General features: G+C 41.1%; 1 protein-coding gene across 1 annotated transcript in view; it reads right to left on the minus strand.

Annotated features, from left to right (window-relative positions):
- The window catches only part of MYO5A (myosin VA), a 107,246-nt gene that overhangs the window by 45,506 nt on the left and 40,464 nt on the right, over positions 1-21,276 (minus strand). Inside the window, exons 5-10 of the mRNA XM_066328452.1 lie at positions 9,705-9,861; positions 5,692-5,835; positions 4,836-4,917; positions 3,276-3,383; positions 2,709-2,815; positions 238-503 (exon numbers count right to left, since the gene is read on the minus strand). Of these exons, the coding sequence (XP_066184549.1) occupies positions 238-503; positions 2,709-2,815; positions 3,276-3,383; positions 4,836-4,917; positions 5,692-5,835; positions 9,705-9,861 (864 nt within the window). The remainder of the gene's footprint in view (positions 1-237; positions 504-2,708; positions 2,816-3,275; positions 3,384-4,835; positions 4,918-5,691; positions 5,836-9,704; positions 9,862-21,276) is intronic.

Consider the following 21,276-nt stretch of genomic DNA (forward strand, 5'->3'; position numbering starts at 1 on the left):
CGCAACAGATAAATGAACTACCAACAGCAAAAATCTGAAATCCCACTATAAACATCAAAGTCATGACAAAGATCTTAGTGTGTCAAAACTAAACACCTACTTTCTTCAGCTGGAACAAGCAGCTGCTAAGGTTTGGGGGTTTTTTTGTGTAATCCATGCAGTGCTAGATGATAAAGACAAGGATGCTTTGCGGCCAGATAATTATATAAGTGTGTCATATATCTGACAAAAACTCACCCATAGATGTCCAACACCCCGATAAAAGAATGCTGTTTTACAGTAGCGTGAAGGGCTTTGTTCACATGATCTACAATCCAGTTAAAGAGATTAGCATAGATATGTTTGGCAAGTGCATCTCTGGCATTGATGGCATGAAGTTTGGAAATTGGCTTGATGTAGGTTTCAGTGGCAGTGGCGAGCTTCCTATGGCAAAGCCAGTGGGCCATCTCCTCGTACTCCACACCCATGAGGTCACAGAAGATGGTGAGGGGTTCATGCTTGGGCTAATAAAAACAGGCTCGTTAGATACTGAAACAGTATTGCCCATAGCAAACATACAATCATGCAAACAAAACTGCCTGCCTGCAGTGATCTTACAATAAGCAGCAACAGCAGCTTCCTCAGCTCTTCCTCCTTCAAAATGTAGCAAGCTCCCTACCCACTTAGCACATTCACATTGCTGAAGTGACTTAGTGAATAGGCTTCCTCACAGGCATTGATGTTACTATACTTGTGTTCACCAAAATGCTTCACAGGGAACCTGCAACCTTCAGAAAAATGAATCATCTTCGCTGGGGTGGACTTCATATTTTGAATTCTTACAACTGTCTCAGGACAAATAGACAGCAGCTCCTGAGTGGGGCTCTTGGCTGCTCACATACAGCTGTGGCAGCAAGTGATGGGCAACGGGGCAAGAAACAAGTGTGGAAGGGCTTTAGTGCTCTGGCCTCAGTACTTAACTAAGAATTTTCTCAGTGAATTCTGGAGACAAGCACTAAGAGACTGCAGCACACTAATGATGTTCTCTAGCTCTCAAATTGAACTGTACAAGAGGAAAACCTGAGCTTTGTTTAACTGGGTAAAATCAACCAGCAAGGTCTGTATGTTGAAATGGTATCTAAGATTTCTGCATGAAGATCAGTGCAGTGCATTTACCACTGAATAAGATACTACACTTTGTGACTAACTTGCAAACTGATCACTAGAAATCAAGGAGGACAGACAGGTCTTTCCTCCTCAGGAGCTGCCCTAACTTCCTCATCACGCTTCCATTGCACCTGGTGGCTCAGCAGCACACTGACAAGTATTGTCTTGACAAGGACAGATGGCAGAGGACTGTTACCACATGTCCTGCAGCTTCAGGGTACATCAGCTTTAAATATTTCCACATCCTTGTGACTTCTCTGGGGCTTTTTCTAGTTCTTACAGCATACAGGCCCCATGCAGCTACACCTCCAAAATCCAATTAACCAAGCATGTTTTACTGGCTTGGAAGACAATAATAAAGTAATAATAATTACGAACACTGCACAAAAGAGTGTCACATTAGGGCTGCTCAAGCTGACATTAAACAAACTGATTGATTGCCACAGCAGCATAGGGAGCCCTTTGCTGTGCACCCTGCAGCAGCACTGTTCCCTCCCAGCAGTGCCTCCCAGCAGAGCAGCCTGCATGGCACAGAGCTCTGTGGTGACTTGGCTACTGCCAGAGAACAGCACAGCCCAGGTAAAGGTGCCCCTGAGCAGACATTCACCACTGCCTGCCAGCTGTTGTAACAGGACAGGGCTGCACAGGAACCTGCAGCTTTTTACCAGCTCAGCCAGTGGGACTCCTGCACTGGAGATACTCATCACAGCACAGGCAAGCTCCTCATGTCCTGGGGCACATCAGCTTTCTACCTGTTATCATTAAATGAGCTTCCTTTGTAGTGAAAACCTTTATAAGACACCAAGGAGCCCGACTATTGCTGCGGTTTCAAAGCAGCTGTTATTAGACCCCACAGGCAGGTGGTGTCAGGGCAGGAACACCAACCACCTCTGGCCCCATGAAGGACCTGCTGTCTCAGCTCAGGCCACTGCAGATTCTTGAGAAAGGGACTGACATTGAGAAAAGAAAAAAACTCTGGAAGTATTGCTACTATTGCAAGAGAGACAAAGATGAAGGTTGTGCAGGCCAGCAGCAGACATTCAAAGGGAGCAGAAGGAGAAACTTGACACTCAGATGAGTCACACAAAAATCATACCTGTATATCCTATGCTCATGCCTAGACATCCCAGAAAACCCCTTATTTTGCAATTATTTAGGGCATTCTGGCATTTCATGTAAAAAAAACCAAAAAAACAAAAAAACAAAAAAAAAACAAAAAAAAAAAAAAAAAAAAAAAAAGGATCTGGCAAACCATTTACTGTGTGCAGGGAAGATATTCATGTAGGAATATAAAGACCTAGACACCTGCTCAGGACTTCAAAGCTAGCCTGCCTGCAAGACTTTTCTAGGACAGATCCATTACAGTTATAATTGTATACCAATGTTACAATACAGAGAGTACTGTCTATAGCCTCTAAACTGAGGTGAGTTGAATCTCTTTGCAAAAACCTGAAAATGTTAGCAAATTAGAAATAAACCCATTTCCGTTTCACTCTTTTTCAGAAGAGGTCCCTGCAAACAAGCAGAAGGCAGATCTGTCACGCCCTTCATCTGCTACTCACAGGAACAGTGCAGCTGTCAGAATCCCGAGATGCAAACTCCACATTACCCAAGTGAAGGATGCCAGCAAGGATTCGAAAAATTCCCATCTGGTAGGAATCACTAATCCCTGGAAAAGGATGAATAAAATGAATGGAGAGAGCTGCAGCTGACAAAAAAAAATTATTAAGGAGAGAAAAACTGTGACTGCTGTGTGTGACTTTGACATTTGACAGTTCTAATTGGCTCCACTTCTATCAAAAACGTTTTACAATCAGATGAAAAAAAAATCCATTAAAATGAATCATTTAATTTGCTCTTTCAAAGTGCTTTGTCAGTGACCTCCAGCACTGTATATGTTACACCAAGGGAATCCACCATTTATGTTCACGTAATGAGTGTTCCTCTTAGATTTATAATTCTACAACAATTTAAATACATTCTTCATGCAATACAAGGATCTCAGTCCCAGAGCATAGCAAACTCTCTTGGCTTTAAACACAACAGAGTATGAAAAAAAGATACACAAATAATATAGAAAAACACTTAGTAGTGTATTAGATTTAGGATATGACTGGTTTACCAATTACCTAGCAAAGTGCAGGCCTGCCTGGTGTTCATCATTTCCTTAGCATCATCAACACCATCAATCACAGGGCTTCCACCTTGCTTCGTATAGTGAAAGTAATTTGCATTCCCTGTAATAATAAAATAGATATATTTTTTTTACACACAAAGATGCAGAAATTCACAGCATGTCTGTAAAGCTGCGTCATGGTTAAGTCACTCTTGGCAGAATCCATGATCTGACACATGTACCTTTTTGCCTTCTGGCTCATAAGACATGCTTATTCTAAAGAGCATTTTTTTCAAGATTTAACTGTGCAAGTAAGTATTCTTTAAGCTACCTGGTTCCCACAGTAGGTCCTCAAGCATATTCTCTACCTAACCTTGGTTCAGACTTCCACGATTGTGGAATAATCACTTTGGAAGCAGTTACTCTCTAAGTCTGAAACAACCCCCTATGCAGTAGCCACAGAGTTGAGAGCAGCACCACTTTGTAATTATGTGACAGATATTACTATGCTATTACTACATCAGGCTATTACATTTTGCCCATTTTCTTTTCTTTTCTAATTTATGGCCTGGCTCATAAATTAGAGTATCTGTGATCCAAGCAGGCTGAGAAATCGAGGTTGGAGAAGAGAGAGCTTCATACTCCTCTGGGGACAGCACTGGGCTCCACTGGGAGACCAGTAGCTCTCCTGTGTAAATTCCTATGGTTTCACTGGCCATGCTTCCAGCTGCACTAACAGACTCCTTTTCTTCTGCTCAGTTAAGGTTCCGAGAATGCTGAAAGAAAAGTCTGCTAAATGGCTCCTTCAGTTATAATGACATCAGTTCCTTTCTTTCCTGTGTTAGCAGATGTGAATCCTAAATGTGCCAGGGTGGTGCAGAAGAGCAGAGAAACACTCTAAAACCAGAATGGTATTTCAGAAACCAGCACAGACTGTGCAGTTTTCCTACTATGAAATCGACTTATAGAAATATACAGGAAGCACTGCAATTTATACTGAATTTTTAAAATTATGACATGATTGTCTAAGGTTATCATCATGCTTTTCTTTTACAAAGCACCAACTCCTGTCAAATAAGAAACCTTTCTTATATTAACATTTTAATTTGATAAAAAATCAAATTCTCATCTGCTTTTTGATCACCAGGTTAGCAGAGATTGTAAAGTAATTGTTGCTAACAGCCCACGTAGAAGTACACAGATGCAAAATAAGCTTTTCAGATGCTTATAACAGAAAGGATAAAATTCTCTAGTGGCTGGAACAACAGAGAAAAGGCTTTAAAGAACTAAGAGAAAAGAATTTCACCCTCCAGGACATAGTAAGTCCTATTGATTGCAACTGCAGTGTATTAGAGTCTGCTGAATAAACAAATCTGTTACTTTTGTTTTATCAGAAAACCGCAAAGTCCAAGGTCTATAATTTTAGTTATTTTCAATACCTTTTAGTACTTGGAGGTTTAAAAGTTTGGAATTTAAAACCCTGCAATTCCTCATTTGGATCTTTGGCTCAAAAAGCTCAGAGATGCTGCTTTGTCCCTACAATCACACAACACAACGAATGTGAATGTCATACCTAATCGTAGCGTTTTAAACTCGGGCAATGCTGCAGAGGCACAAAGCTGGTAAAAGATGTGGTAATTTCTCTCCTCTTCTGCCTTTAGGAAGAAAGCAATTTGTTATTTTTCACCACTTTAGAAGTGGCAGAAACAACCATGAGAAGAAATGAATTACTATGTATAATGCTTTCACTAGCAATACATTAAGAACACAGAAGCCATATGGAAAAAAGGAAGATAAATCAACATCTCTCTTTTCCTTCTTGGTTAATTTAATCAATTTTCAACAGCAAGAAGCATACAGACATTTTCATTTAAAAAAACAAACAAAAAATTATTTTACTTCTCAGAACTGTAGATTACTATTAATTATAGATCAGGATTCTGTAGGTGAGTGAAACGATCATACTGAGAAGCTTTTCATTTTCCAAAAATAACTAACACTATTTGTCTCAGCATTTATAGTAAGCTGTTGAAGGGAGTATCTTCCTTGTCCAGGCAAAGCCTGAATTTTAAAATGAAGGACAAACACAGCTCAGAAGGTGATGACTCATGGCCAACACTGTAATTCTGAACTTAAGTACTCTAAATTTCATACCTTCAAATCAAAAAGAAATGAAAAATACTCTCTTCCAACTAAACCATGTGCTGGAACTGTCTCTTACTTTTAAAATATACAACAGCTCTTCATGTAACATCCTCACATGGTACAAACCATAATTACTATTTTTGTACCTTTAGGCAGCCAGTCAAGGATAAATTTGTTTTTACTGAGCTCTAGAATACAAGGTAGGCAAAGATGGAGACGAAATGTGGGACAGTGGATTGGTTCAAGGATGGCATAACAAAATGGAGAGATTACATCAGTATTACCTGGAACACCACTCTTGATTTCTCCAAGAGGTAAGTTCTCATGTTAGCACCAATGATTCGGTATCTCTTATCAAAACCAATTTCAATGTATTTACCAAAGCGACTGCTGTTGTCATTCCTGGTAGTTTTGGCATTTCCAATAGACTGAAAAAAGGGAATATTGTAAAGGTTAAACAGCTTGAAGAAATTATGACATCTATTTAATCTTCTACATGGCTCATAAACACTTAACAACATTAATCGCATCCTGGCTTAAAAATAATCAAAAATTTAAAGAAGAACGGTCTCTGCCTGGTGAACAAGTTACAGCAAAATACAGTTATTTCATTAATGTAAGACTGGGAGCTGATAGTCCTAGCAATTATTTCACTTCCACATAGTCTAATTTTACAGCTAAAAATCCTTTATTGTTCTTCCAAGTCTTTCAAAAGGAAATAAAGAGTCTAGCAGGAAGCTCACATACACACAGATTTCTTTCAAGGACTTAGTAAAACTGTAAGAATTATTTCACCTGGATATATTTATATATAGGTGTACATATACATCTATAGTACTTGCAACTTTTCGAAGTCTACCTATTATAAAACCACAGCCCACTCTGTTCTGCCTGGCTAACAGTTTATCATTACTATTACTCTCTAATCACCACACTTCCAAACTATTTCTGCAAACATAAAAGTATTTACTGTGTGCCTGAGCATAATCTAAAAATTAACATGCACAGACTGGTGTCACCTACCTGAAACTGAACCCCTTCCACAGCAGCTTGGTTACTGACCCAGAGACAGCCCTTGATGCTGCCCTGCATCGTGCTGAACTTTCTCAGATCAATTCAATACAGCTTCACACACAACAAACAACACTTTGTGCATTTCCTCTACATTACATGTCCTGGGATGCCCAGTGCAAATAATGACTGTGGATCCTGCATGGTGCAATTCTGCCTTACCTCATCAGCATTAGGGTTCACCCCACAACCAGTACCAGCTGGGTGTATCAGAATTCAAGACATGCAAATCACAACATGCTGAACTTCAAAGAAAAGCATTTTCTCTTCTCAATCAGATAATGTTTTAGACATCGTACAGTAATTCATCTTCTAAAAAATTCCTAAAGGTATCTCTGTATCAAAAGGAATGGCATTTGGAAGAACTGAGATGCAGCACACTGCCCCTCATCACATGGCACTGTGTATGTGTTATTAAGCCCCAAGGGCACCACTGTATCTGTGTCAACTTTCCCAGTCCATGCAGCCATCCACTGGAACTCTGTACTGAAATAAACTTAAGGAAAACAAATGAGAGCAAGCAGCACTGCTGAGTATCCCAAATCTGCAGCAGAAGGCCAGTGAATGGGTCAGTGCCAGCTGGTACAGCCTGGAAAGTGGGATTAGGCTGTCAGAAACCCCACGAGAGCAGCAGCAGCACGCACACCCAACAGAGCAGATGTCAAAGTGGGCATCAGACGGACAGCTGCTGGAAAGCATCTAGGAACAAACTTCATCCCTGCAGTTCTAAGAAACATCACATTCATTCAAACTGAATGTACTTGAACTGCACTCCTGTGTTTTTTTGAAAGAAGAAAATTAGTACTACTGTGATTTACTTTGCTGGTGATGGTAGCAATATAATACTACAGTATTTCAGAAAGCAATTATTCCTTTGAAAGGTATTACTGATAAAAACAGAAAGTCTTTGGGATTATCAGATTGCTTGCCTGGATACACACAAAGCTGTACTATTTGCATAGCTACAGAGGGTAACAAAGAATGAGGGGCAGGAAATTACATATAAAGATGTGTTTTAAGACTCATTGATTTCTACATTTGCAATAGGAAAACTGCATATAGTTATTGACTACAAAAGTATCAACTTAAATAGATGCTAGAAATGTACAGTTACCTCTTGACATTACTGAGTATTTAGTAGGCTAAGATAATGTGATGGTAGCACATAAAATACTGATGTTTAGGTTGTCCAACTAGAAATTTTAAAATAAAATGATCTTCTGCTCCTAAGATTTTACAGTCAGCTTAGCAAATGAGGAGTTTCTAGTTTCTAAAATGAAGTACTCATTTTATTCCTAAAATATGTGGGCTAATTTGTGTTTCTACTGATTTATCAACTGAAGATTGAAAACATTAATTATGTTATCATGAGAGTCTGTCTCAACATCAAATTTTTCAACACTCACTCTAAAGCTAATTTAAAGTTCAAGTGTTGGAAATTAAAAGGATAACTTTTGCCCAATTATAATAATCTTGAAAGCAACTGAAATATATATTTAGATATATCCATGTTCACAAAATTGTTATTCCTAGAAAATAAAAATAAAGCATCATCACTATTTTTAGTGAATGAAAAAAGGTATAGATGGGAAGCTCTTTTAGTCCTCTATTTAAACTACCTTGCTTTATTCAGATAATTAGTGGTGAGCTGATGGCCACTGACTGGGAGGTGGGGCCCAAGGGCTGAGAGCAGGATGTTTGCTTTAGGCTTTGACACCAAACAAAAGAAGTGGTGCAGGGAAACCTATTTCACCCAGCAAACACCCAGGCACAGAGCTGTCCTGCAGAGCCTCTCAGCAGAGCTGTCCCTGGAGGCTGATGGTGGGGACACCAGGGCAGAGGGGGGCTCGGCACACGGGCTCTCAGCTCAGCCCCCGATGGGATGTGGCACCTCCTGCAAACGCTGCAGCAGGGCAATGGGTTCTCTGCAGTTCTCTGGCCTCAGCCCACACCTGCACAACCACCACTGCCCCCCAGGGCACAGGCTGGACATGTGCATGAGGCACTGCCCAGCACAGCACAGCCTGGTTTACTCCACACAAGAAATTTCCAAACATCACACAGCACCACAAACCAGGCACAATTACCTTATGACAGACACACACAACTGTGATGGGGCAGCTATAGTTTGAGGATCATGAACTCCTCATGCCAGGAGGAAAGGAGGAATAAAACACAGTTCATTTTTTAAAATACCTGAGGAAAAAAACAATGGCAGCATTTTGCATGTCACATTTCACTGCATGCAGTCTATTTACTCATGATTTTTCACACTACTGCAGAGAGATGCCCAACATCCTCCAAGGCATCAGTGGTCCTAAACCATTTCCAAGGCTGTTCACAGGCATGAGTATGTGTGTGCCTATGGACAGAGTTACTTCTCTTCAGAAATTCCCCCAAGACTTCCTCTCTGATGAATCATTTCTTAACATAGTTCCTTAACTTCAGGCACAACTTGAATATACATATGTAGGCAAAGACATGAGAAATAGTTCAGATAAGTCTAAGAAATCTTTTCTGCTTGGCTGTGACATCAGAATTAGTCTCTCCTGAGCTTCCCAGAGAACAGAGACCCTGAAGCAGGAGGAATAGTACATGTCCTCTCAAAGTCCATTGCCAACACCCGCCCTCCAAAGCAAACGGCTTTGGGAATTGATTACAGTTGGTTATAACAATTTCCAGAACTGAAACATGAATCTGAGCTAATTATAGCAAAAATTAGATCTCCCAATGTTTTTTTTTTTCTCTGAAAGAAACTGTGTGCATCCCACGTAACTTTGTTTTCTCAGTCTCTTTTCTAATTTTATTTCCTAAAATTTAACATTTTCTTTACTTCCTTTTAGAGTACACAATCTGCTGGCCTCCACTGTGAGATGTACAAATTTGATGGGTAAGACCAACAGTCTTATCCTCTTTGGATACACACAAAACCAACTGCATTTGGCCAGCAGTCTGGGAACTACCAGTCACAAAGCAGTATTCATATAAAAATTACTTTATGTGAAATACATTAACAATATTGAAACATCACCTCCCATCTTCTCTCAGTCTTTCATAAATGTTACCAAGACGACACCTAAAGCAACTCCTTGTAAATCGATTAAACACAAAATTTTAATGTATATTCACAAATGTCTTAAAGTATGGATTGCTCTATTGAATGCTTATGTTTGTGCCAGTAATAACTGCAGCTGGAGGGTGAGGTTTGGTGCAGTAGCTCTCTTACCTCCATGATGGGGTTGGAGGCCAAAACCTTCTCCTCAACATTGGCCTCACTGGCAGATCCACTGACCGTGGCAAAGTATCTCATGGCATACTTAGCAGAGACAGTCTTCCCAGCTCCAGACTCCCCACTGACAATGATGGACTGATTTCGCTCATCCCTGAAACAAAAACACATGTTAATTCCCAGCTGTTCTCTCAAGGACATTATTTTCTGCGTCCACAGCTTGGCAACAACCCCTCCACCATAAATGTTAGCAGCACAGCAAAAGTTAAGTGCAGGTGGAAGACACAAGGCAGTTAGTTACCCAGCTGCCTGGACTGCCTGCCAGCAGGATGCTGCTCCAGGATGGATGCTGCTGTGACAGTCCAGCCAGCAGAGCTGCTTTGGAGAACCTGCCTATGGCAAAGAATCTATTACTGCTATTCACTATGTGCTTCTGCAGCTACTTCTATCCAGAGTCTGTGGTACAGTGCTCCACTAAATTACCAGTGGTCATTAGTAAAGATCATGAATGTCATCTTACAGAGGGAGAAATCAACAGCAGAGTCAGCCACAGAAACCTTTCGTCCCTTTGCTCTAATCACCAGCTTATCCCAGAATTGCTCTGAATCTGAAAAATTCAAGTGTGGCTGTTCAGGACACAGACAGCAGCTATGGAGTGAAGACAGTCCCTTTGTTGTGAAAAAAAAAAAAATCTTCTCTTGTAAAAAAGAATAATTTCCATTTGCTCCTAAAACAATTTTCTCTCAACTCAAAGAGAACTCCGTGCATAAACCCAACTACATGAGTAAACAACACACTACAAAATAACACAGAAATTAACATTAATTGAGCCCAAAACTTTTAAAATAAAGACTATATGTGCTTTATAAAGCTTTTACATTTTCAAAACCAATGAAGTTAAAATAAAAGGTATTTTGAAGTACTCCTATGATTTGGGTAAGCTTAATCCTATTTTACACACTAACATGAAAAGAGGTGAAAGGAGGAATAAAACTTTCCCCCAAAGCTTTAGAGAGCTGGGGCTGGAACACAGAGAGCACAGCCAAGGTACAGACCAGGTGTCCTCACAGCACAGGAGCTGTGAATGACACTTCAGGCATCTCCACGTTCAGGCAGCTCAGTGACAGTCTGCAGGGCCTGCCAATGGCATCAGGAGATGCTGTGCAGGGAAATCAGACATATGCATGGAAAAACTACCTATGGCTTCTGTAGCCTGAAGGCCTGGCAGAATATCTCTATTCTGCTTCTGGGATGATAAAAAAAAAACAAAACCCTGCTGATGGAATAATGAAGCTATCTATCAAACATGTATAAATTACATGTGTTCCTTTTCTGTGATTGACCTGTCTGCTATAGTCAGAAATTGGTGATTTTGTCTCAAATGGATGCTATGTGTCACACTTACATTGGTACCCCAACAAATAGAAGCCCCAAATGGAAACAGGATTGTGTGCATGCCCCTCACCATGGCCTCTAATGCACCATGACCTCCTCCTCCTCCCTTCCTCTCTCCCTGCCAGGATGATGTCAACACTTGTGACAGCCCCAGAGGGACCTCAGACACCTCAGGTGCCTGGCCAGGCCTCCTCACCCAGCAGAACAGTGACCATCTCCATCTCCCACCCTGGAGTTAAACACCACTCTCATCAAATCACTTTGGTCTTGCACTGCTTTACTGTGGTCTCTGCTGGAACTACTGACCCCCTGCTCTCTCCAGGGGAGGACAGGTTTGTGTGGTCATTGATACAAACATCATCCACGTCAACTGACCTAATTCTGCCAAATCAAACCAATTTAAGTCCCATCAGATATGAGGGCACTATAAACTGGACAAGACCCCACAATAACTGTTGAGTTAGGCCCAGTTAATCACCTGTGGGCACAGCCTCTGGGTAACAACTATTTACAGGCTCTGCTGCAATTCTCAAGGTGCTACCTATCTTCAAAAACAATGCCAAGCTCTCAGATAAGAGCACAGCTCCAGCACCCACTTAGTGCTGCTCAAAGCCACAGGCTGAAGGAGCCTCTGGTTCTATCACCCATCCCTGGGCATTTGTCTAACCAAATTAGGTACCAGTCGAGGCAGAGTTTCCACATTTTGGTAAAAAGAATTTACTTAGAATGGCTGAGTGCTGCTTTAAATTTAATAGCGAAGCGTTAAGAAGATCAAAGCAACCTAATTTCATGTTCTCAACTTGCATGTAACACATGCAGTAGGTGTGAATGACTACGGCACAGTTCTCACATCCATGCACACCAAGCTGTCAGCCTCAGTGGGAGGGTCGTGGGAAAGCAGAAGTGTTCAGCTGATAACCCAGGCTGTGCAGTCCAGCTCACACAGATCCAATGCCAGAGATGTCAGCCTTGGCCACAAGCCTCATCCCTCCCTCTGACGAGACCTCATGTGACAGTGGCCATCAAGCCTCTCTGCAGGATCTTGAGAGAGGTCTGTGTGCCTGGCATGGCCTGCAGTAACAATTAAGATTTCCAGCTGGAAAATGAAGAAACACTCTTGTTTCTTCCCCAGTCCCCCTCACAGAGTTCACTCATGGCAGACAGAGGTGTGTGGGAGAGATTCTGTGGCTCAGGAAGCTTCAAGAATTATCTGGATCCTCCTGCTCAAATAGCAGGATGCAGGAGAAATCCAAGCAAATGCCTAAAATCCACACCTAAATGGGACAACCGGTAACAACCAATTTTCCTCTCCCACAGACAGTTCCTGCAGTGAGTCAAAACCAATCATTTCTTCGTAAGATTGGCACCATTCTCTCTTTTTTCCTCCTGTTCTCTTTCAAATAGAAAACAAGAAAACCCCATGCCATTCTAAAATATGAAACTTCTGGTCTGATTTCAGGGACTGCCTAACACAGGAGATAGGCAACAACATAACAAGCTTTTCATTTGTAGCTCATCAGCTGTTTCATGTATTAAATATCATTAAATATACGAAGACTCAAGTCTATGAAATGGATCCTCTGATGGTTAAGATTTCTTAGTTCCCAAAGCACAAAAAGCTTTCGGAAAACCAAGGAATGCAAACACACTCAGACTTCTGACAAAACTGTCCATAAAAAACAAGCTCTTTTGCCAGGAAAGGACATGGAATTAAAAATGTCTCATTCTAACTGTCACATTCCTGAAGGTCACATGGACAATACACACTGGTTTTGCAGTCCTTAGTCTCTTCTCAGGAGTTCCACTTTTACAAAGACAGTAATAAAAACATGAGTTTCAAATAATTTCTTCTAAAGAATACTGTTGCTAATTAGCCATAATTTGTTTCTCCCATGATGTAAGATATGAAGACTGCTCATCTCCTCAGCACACACATATGTGCCCAGGAATAAGGGATCCATTATTATATCCCTGTATAAGTACATACACACACACACATCGCACACATTGGCCTAGAGAAGAGAGGGTTTGCTCTGTGTGAGCTGAAAACATTGCTGCTGTCCCTTCTGCAGTGACTTTCTGTGTCTGCAGCAGCCACAGCCATCCTGACAAACAAAGGGCTCCCTCACTGTCTGCAGCCGTGTCCTCCTGCCAGCGCTCCATCCAGGCTCAGGGCCGCTCTTGTTTTCACCAGTACATTAATCCATTGTTTGGCCTTAACACACTGTAGTGGCCATCCTCTAGCATATTATCCTTTGTGCTTTTTGGCAGGGAGAAAGGAAAACACAACAAAACACCCAAGATCACACTGGGCATTTGAAGGAGAAAGGACAGTTGGGATGAGCTCTCACTGCCACAGCCCCAGAGAAGACTTGGCTTATGGACATCCTACCACAGGCAGAGAGATATTTAGTCTTGGAGGAGGCTGGAGTGGTCCTGCCAGGCAGCTGTGCCAGCTCAGCAGAAAGCTCTTTAACGACAGAGAACTTCAAAGAAACAAAACACTGCAATTAAAAGAAAAATAACAAGTAAACCAGCACCAAAGCCCCTTGGATGATGTATGAAATGTAGTGAGAGTTATTTTTAGTGATAGGTATAAGCAGTGGTCTGTCGAAAATAAAACCGCTGTTTATGTCAAATGAAATTTTCATCATCAGGCTGTGTTAAAAACAAAGCAAAACAAAATTTAGAAGACCAAAACAAAGGAAAAAATCCCCAGAAAACAAAATTGACACCACCCAAGTTCTTTCTCAGATTATACTACACCTTTAGAGTTATTTTTAGTTAAATCATTAGCCCTTGACCTTTGACCTGACATTTAGAATACTTAACATGTCACCAGTCAGAAAAAAGGCTATAATTAAAACTTTCAGTCAATGAAACAAGTAAGTAGGGCAACAGCTTTATGTGTGACACCACTTTGCAGCCAGATGCCATTTCATGCAATACTTCATCTTGCAGTTTTTGCTCTGCATAAAACAGATAAGTAGATGATTTTAAGATTAGTATTACTTCTGAATGGAGGGAACACTTTAATTATGCTTTTGCAAACAGAAATGAAGACAAGCAGTCTGGGAGATGAGAGGTGGAGGAGTCCTTTTTCCCCCAAAGGGTGAATCAGATCCTGGCACACAGAACTACATCACTGATGCACGTTTATGTTCAGGCATTGTCAGGATCACATTCAGCTTTTGCTGTTTCTGAATAGCAGAAGAATAAAGGAGTAACAAAACTACATTAAAAGTGCCATTTTAAGATGACAGGTCAGACTCTTCACAAGCTGAAATGTGAAATGATAGGCTGAGATTGCTTGCAACAGCAGAGGATTTGGTTCAGAAATCGTGTATATAAATTCTCTGAGGCTATACTTTGGGAATCATGTGAGGGTAACAGCTATTTCTCGATAAATACAAGAATGAGGACACACTACGGAATACCTAACCTGTAATTTAAAGTCTTCTCTATCACAAAAAATAATGCAGAAACAGGTTTCTGTAGTGGCTGGTAATTTTTAAAGACAATTTTACTTTATCTACAGAATTTTGTTGACAGGCAGTATGTTTATGAGGAAATTCACTGTCAGAGTGCCAAAACTGAAAACATGTAGTCTTACCTAGTTCCTGCAAGATTGAGATTACAGCCTACATAGCAACAGGGGCTTCTTATGCTTTGAATAAACGTCACAAAATTTAACACTGAAGATAGTTTCTGCTCAAAGAAGGTTCAGCATTGAGGAAGACAGATTGCTGCAAACTATCTTGAGATACCTTACATACAGAAAAGGGCTTTGCAGATTATGAATGACAAGGCACAAGAAACCAGCAAGTGGTTTTAAAAATATCACCTTGCTCTCAAGAGGTGAAAAAACCTTTTGTTGAGGATCTGCATGTATCTCAGTGCAATGCTTTCACAGCACTGGCTACTAGAAATTTTGTATTTTATTAAAATGTACTGTAGATGCTTTCAGAAGAGCTCAGTGTGGAGGAACTGCTACTCTCAGGAGGTCACAGCTGCCAGATATATTGGAAGCAAGAGCAACACTGGGCACCTCCAATCTGTACAGAGAGCTGCAACAAAACTGACCAATCACTGGCAGCTGTCATTATCCAGGGCAGCTTTTAACGATTTCAGCTGACCAATGGAAAAATTGAGGCAAAAAAAGAAAAAACAGTGAAAGAACTGCAACATCAAAGTTGCTAATATTAAAGGCAGAGTCATCAATTTTCAAACAATTTTCATTCAAGATCACTGCACCCACTTAAGCTACTTCCCACAAAAACCAAAACAGCTTACTTGCTTCCACAGCAAACTGTCCAAACAGATCAGGATAATCAAGACATACAGAGTGAAAAATCCTTACAGATATCTTTGTTTACCTTCTTCCTCTGTACCAGCTGAAAATCTCTCTCTGAAGCAGGAACACTAAAAGTTAAAAACCTCTCTATCAATAAGCATTTCAGAGAGGATTAAAGAAGCCCAAAGCTATTTGATTGAATCATCAAAGCACAACACTTTTTTTTGTGATTTTTTTTGCTTCCTATGACTGATGCATCAGCTGTATCACTTGATCTTGGCTTTCAGACTCATGACTCCACAGTAAATAATGTTAAATAAACGTATATAAGCACACCCCCCACACAAACACCAACTTGGGAAAACTAACAAAAGGAATACAGAATTACTGATAACAAAAGGAATACAGAAATTATTGACATCAACCTCAATACTCCTATCAATCCATCTATACCCAAGCTACCAGCATCTCTCCCTGGAAAAACTGTATCATTAACAGCTGATTTGAAAAGATTCTGATAGGGACTTTGAAATGCTTGCCTGTGATGAACTACTTCAAAGTTGAATTGTCTCCATGTCACAACACAGATGAGATTGGCAGAAAAGATCAGAGTGTAATATCCTTAATATATAATGAAGAAAGCAAATAACAGGGCAATTTGATGAGAAGAACATTAGTACTTACTTTGCCTTTGATCCTAAATCGTCTGTTTATTTACCTTGAGGACACTGCCAAGATGTTGATGTTTTTAAGGAAGTTCCTTGTCAGGGTGGTTTGAAGGCCATTACCTTCAGGACCTCTTCCCCCCTCACTGCCTCAGTGCTAAAAGGCTAATCAATTAAATCTCCTGGTTTGTTCTTTTTTTCTCCCCCCCCCCTTTTTTTTTTCCTTCCCTTAGTGGAGTTGCTGCTGCTTAATTCTTTTCTTTTGGTATAACAGATTTAGATCATGGGTAAGGACATCAACCCCATTCTGTATGACCATTTCGTTTTTATTTCATTCAACACAGCAACAACTGTTAGTAAAGGCCTGATCCTGTGATCTTCAAAAACTAAAATCCCCTACTACTTCAATGCAAGTACACAACAAATAGCTTTTATTTAATCTAGCAGTGACAGTTTGGTCTTCTTTATCTCACTACTGTTCTTCTACTGCAGTTCTGTGGTGATAAGATAGCCTTGTAAGCCTGAAATGGCTTTACATTTTCAAAACAGTGAATTCTCAATGATCAAAGCACCTGACAAACTCCCGGGGAAGGAACCTGTGACTCAGGGAACATTTGGGAGAGATCCTGTTCTCAGCACACACACGAGTGCCACTAACACCAATGTGCGTCATGCCCATAAAGACAGAAAAAGACCTTAGTGCTTTGCCATCCTACAGCTGAATTATGGCAGCAGGAAATCCAACCCAAGAAAATAACTTAAAAACTAATGACATTGCTGAAAGGTCAGCTAGGAGTCATTCTGAAATGCTGGCAGGTTTGAACTCTTGCTGTTCTTTCATCAGCTGCAGCTTCTCTGAGAGACACAGCATTAACTAAGGACCAACAAAAACTTAGTTTAAGCTATGTTTCTTGTCTTACACCTTAAAGCAGATTTCCAAACCTTTCAAGGATACACATACATATATGCAGCTGACATGATTTAGTGTCTCCAGCAGTATAAACAAAACTCTGACCAAAGTAAACATCCTATTGTTGCAATCAATCTCTCAGCATCCCCATTACATATTTGTGACAGCATATGACCAAAATAACCTGCAGTATCTACAGTCAAAACATTTCACAGATCATTGACAGCATCACTAAAAAAATCTGTTTAAGAATGATCATTTCCCTCACCATGAGGCACTGGTAACAAAGCCAAAATAAATGATGTTTACACAATGCACTTAAATCAGTGTGGAAGTGCTAAATATCACTGTAACTGCTTTACTGATGTTCCCAAATAACTTAGAAATACTGCTGTTACAGGAAGCACAGAATCAAAGGATAGAAAAATACATCTAATACTCCACACATTCCAAACAGCTCATTCAGTCTTGGAATAATCATCCACAGAAAAAACTCTGAACTCCTTGTGAGACCCAGCAGATTTCATCAGGTATCAATATACAGCCAAGAGTTCGCTCCAGTAGTGAATGTTTTGCCAGCTTCACAGAAAACAGCTTAATTAACTCCTTAAGAAATTTAGGAAGGACCTTCCCAGCCACAGGTGGCCAGCCCCTGCAGGCTGAAGGGAGCCCTGTCTCCAGGGGACTGGCATCTCCCGAGGCAGCAGAGAGGATGCACAGCTGATGAACACGGGCAGAAGAATAAAGCACCAGCAAGACAAATCCATGGTATAAGATGAATAAGGTTTTGCACAACTCATCTGAAGGCTCACTAAAAATATGTCTGATTTCAATAAATGCAGAAATAAATAGTGCTTCCTAAAATTACCAGTGATTGTAAACTTGAAGCCAAAACATAGCTGCATTTTTTTCCCCAGGACACTCTTTTCAGCACAAAATGCAGTTTTGGAGTGATACAAGGATTCAGTTATTTCTTGCAGACTCACCAGCCTGTGCTCTCCCCAAGACCTGCCCTCCCAGTCCCCTGCCACAGTAGGTCCCAGGTTCATTTTTTGGGCAGCTGCGCTCCACTTTTCTGTGATGCTCCCACTGTTACAGTGACTTGTTTTTCTAGAAGACCAAAATTGCTTCTCCACTTATCTTAATATAAAAGGCAGCTGTAAAACCCACCAGTGCTGGGAGGTTTAACACGAGTCAGTGCAATATATTTAGCTTCACCTTTGCCTAAGGGCAGTGTTGTGTGGCAGCAAACAAGGCTGTGCATGCTCAGCTGCACTCCCTCAGTGCAAAGGCCTTTGAAACTCAGCCCAGGGCAGGCAGCATCTGCTAGAAGCCATTTTAAAACCTGGCAAATCTACAAACCCAGGATTTGCTTTTCAAACAGAAGTAATTTAACTGTTCGATAAATAAATAAATAAACAAACAAGAATTCATTCAGCAGTTTCCTAATGCTCTTGGACTGATGGAAAGCAGCAGCAGCCAGCTCCGGGCTGCCTTCCCGGCACCTCTCACAACGAGGGCAGGAGGCAACATCTTGTCCCTCATCAACCTTCCCAATAAACTATTTTAATCACAGAGTTCTTCACAGTCTTAAATAAATTCTGTTATCCCATTTCTGGATTTGGTTAGTAGCCTCCTTAAAATGGGAAAGTTCCCCTGCTTTATCCTCTTACTTTCTAACTGCTTCCAAGCTCAGGCTGCACAAGCACACCTTGCCATCTTCTCTGCAGCGCTGAGCTGCTCTCCCTGGCAGGTCACCTGCCCTGCAACCAGGCAGACCTGGTAAGTGCTCTGCCTTCACCCCTACTACCCTCACCCTTCCTTTCCCCAGTTTCCTTCTTGCAGTGCTCTTTGAACAGCAGGCACAGCCCCTCTCTCCGTGTGGAGCCACGTCTCCACAGCATTCCCAGTGCTGAACCTCCAAATTCACTTGTCCTGGCACATCCCAAAAGGCGTGGTCTGACACAGAGAATTGATTTTTTCCACCTTCAAAAGGCTGGTGTGTGGATTAACAAGATAATGTCTGTAAAACAGCCAAAATGTGCAAAGTGCTACATAAGAGCCAAGGATGATTATGAGAGACTGAAGTGCTCCAAACCCTCCTGTAGTGATGTGATGGGCAAACAGCCAAAGAAGACAAAAGTGAGTTACAAGTGCTTTGCACCAGAAGCAAGCACAGAACAGCAGCCACATTTTTGTGTCTGTTCCACCTTCGCATGCTGTATCCATTGGTTTATCCTGACTACCTGGATCTAACATGCTCTGACACAACCCAGTCTTCACAGATGCCACACATTAACAATTCAGAGAATTCTTCAGCTGCAACCTTGAGTCATAACAGTCACTCCTGACTAAGCAGTAAATTGATTCTTTGTAAAAGCATTCACTTTTAATAAGCATGAAACATCAGGGCAATAAACTACTTTCTTTAATCTCGTTTGAAAATATATTTCCAGTTTAACTTGTTTTTTTTAAGCCTAACAGCATTTCTCACTGATGTCTTTAGCTGCTGGAGAAAAGAGGATGCTCTGAGCACAGGGAGCTCAGTGCCTGGGACCAACACTGGGCTGATCCAGGGCTGGCCACAGCATACCACCTTTGTCTTGTCTTCTACACAAGCAGAAATTGAGACTCCACTATCAGAGGAGACAGGCTTTGGGAAGGCTTGGGAAGTGCCTGGAAGACATGAAACCTTCTGTGAAAGCAAATGTTATTACCTGGCACAGAGACCCCTTAATGCTGCAGGAAAGCCGGGGTGAAAAATGCAGTCCATTTGCTTATTTTTGTACCCTGAAAGCATTGAACTGAACTGCACTATCAGTTATGTACTCTATTCTCACACATCTTATTGTCAAGCTGGTGCCATCAAGTCAGCAGTCAGAGGACCAGGACTTCGATTCAGGGGCTCAATGCCTTGCTTTTGCCACCTTGGTGAACTCTCCAAAGCTGCCCTCCCAAGCCCCATATCTCTGCTTCGATTTATAAAATGGAAGTAAGGATGCTGATCTCTTCTGTAAAGAACTCTGGCATCTGCTCATTGAATGGGCAAAGCAAATATGAAATAACATTATTATTCACAACCTGAATGCTCATGAGTCTGATCCAGCTGCAAACTCAACCCCTCCAAAAGAGCTCAGGTTCTTCAGAACCTTTGTTTCTCTTCAACAACAGCTCAGTAAAAGCATTCTGCAACACTCTCACCTGAAGATTTTTTTTTAATTAACAAAATGCACCACTTGCCATTATAATTACATCCAGGAAACACAGCTCTTGACTGTAAAAATGTCAAAAGGTGAAAAGATAATGAATTGTCAGTAACATCTCCCAACACATACAAATGAAGAAAACTGAGGTCAGCACATGCTACAAACCCATGACAGATTGCACTCCAGAGGAGCACAAAGATGAGCCAGCACTATGCAACCCATTTATCTAGGGATTAGTCAGAGGTCACTCCTGCAACAGTTTAGGAAAGCTCATTGCTTAGCTACCAGCAGGACACCTCACATGAACTCCAGCTTCCAGCTACAACCATACTTAACCCTTTTGTTGCCTAAAACCAATCACTGCTTGGGCAAGTAGGTCCCTTAAGTTATACCAAGTTGATTCCCCCATCTACCATCTTGCACCCGTAACATCATAAAATGTCAGGCTCCAAGTGTAAGAGACTTCCCTTACACTTCATCAGAAAGGAAGACTTTTCCCATTTTTAACAGTGGGACCCCAGAAACACCATCTCTTTTTAAGGCAGATATTCAACTCAGGAAGTCCTATGGCAAGGCCATAAGTGGAGGAAGGCCACTGTATATTTGTCCAGCACCCACCACAGCAGGCTCTTATTCCATTACTGGATCAGATCTGTGACAGATTGTTAATCATCCCTGCCATGACTTCTGCCAGGGGAAAATACAGTATCCATTTATTAAACAGAAGCAAAACAGCAGCTGATCAAATATGCATTTTTATAAGAGGATATCATCTTGGGATGCCTGGGATAACTGGAGACTGTGAGTAAAGATGTTTTCAAAACACCTACTCAACCACTCACCAAGCTTCCTGCTGAACAAAAACTGATAGAAAAATATCTTTCTGTAGGTGAAAGCCATCAGACATACAGAAAAAAGCTGACAAAATAGAGAGGCAGCCTGCCTATTAAAGGTAATTTAATGACAAAGCCACACAGTACCACAAAATAAATCACCTTACTTTGTCCAAATAGAAAAAGCAAAACTTTGGAAATTGATGCTTTAAACACTGTTGTTTTCCACGCTGGTATTAAGGATTATATAGATCTCATCAGTATGC

This window comes from Sylvia atricapilla, chromosome 13 (assembly GCF_009819655.1).
Source record: "Sylvia atricapilla isolate bSylAtr1 chromosome 13, bSylAtr1.pri, whole genome shotgun sequence".
NCBI lineage: Eukaryota > Metazoa > Chordata > Aves > Passeriformes > Sylviidae > Sylvia > Sylvia atricapilla.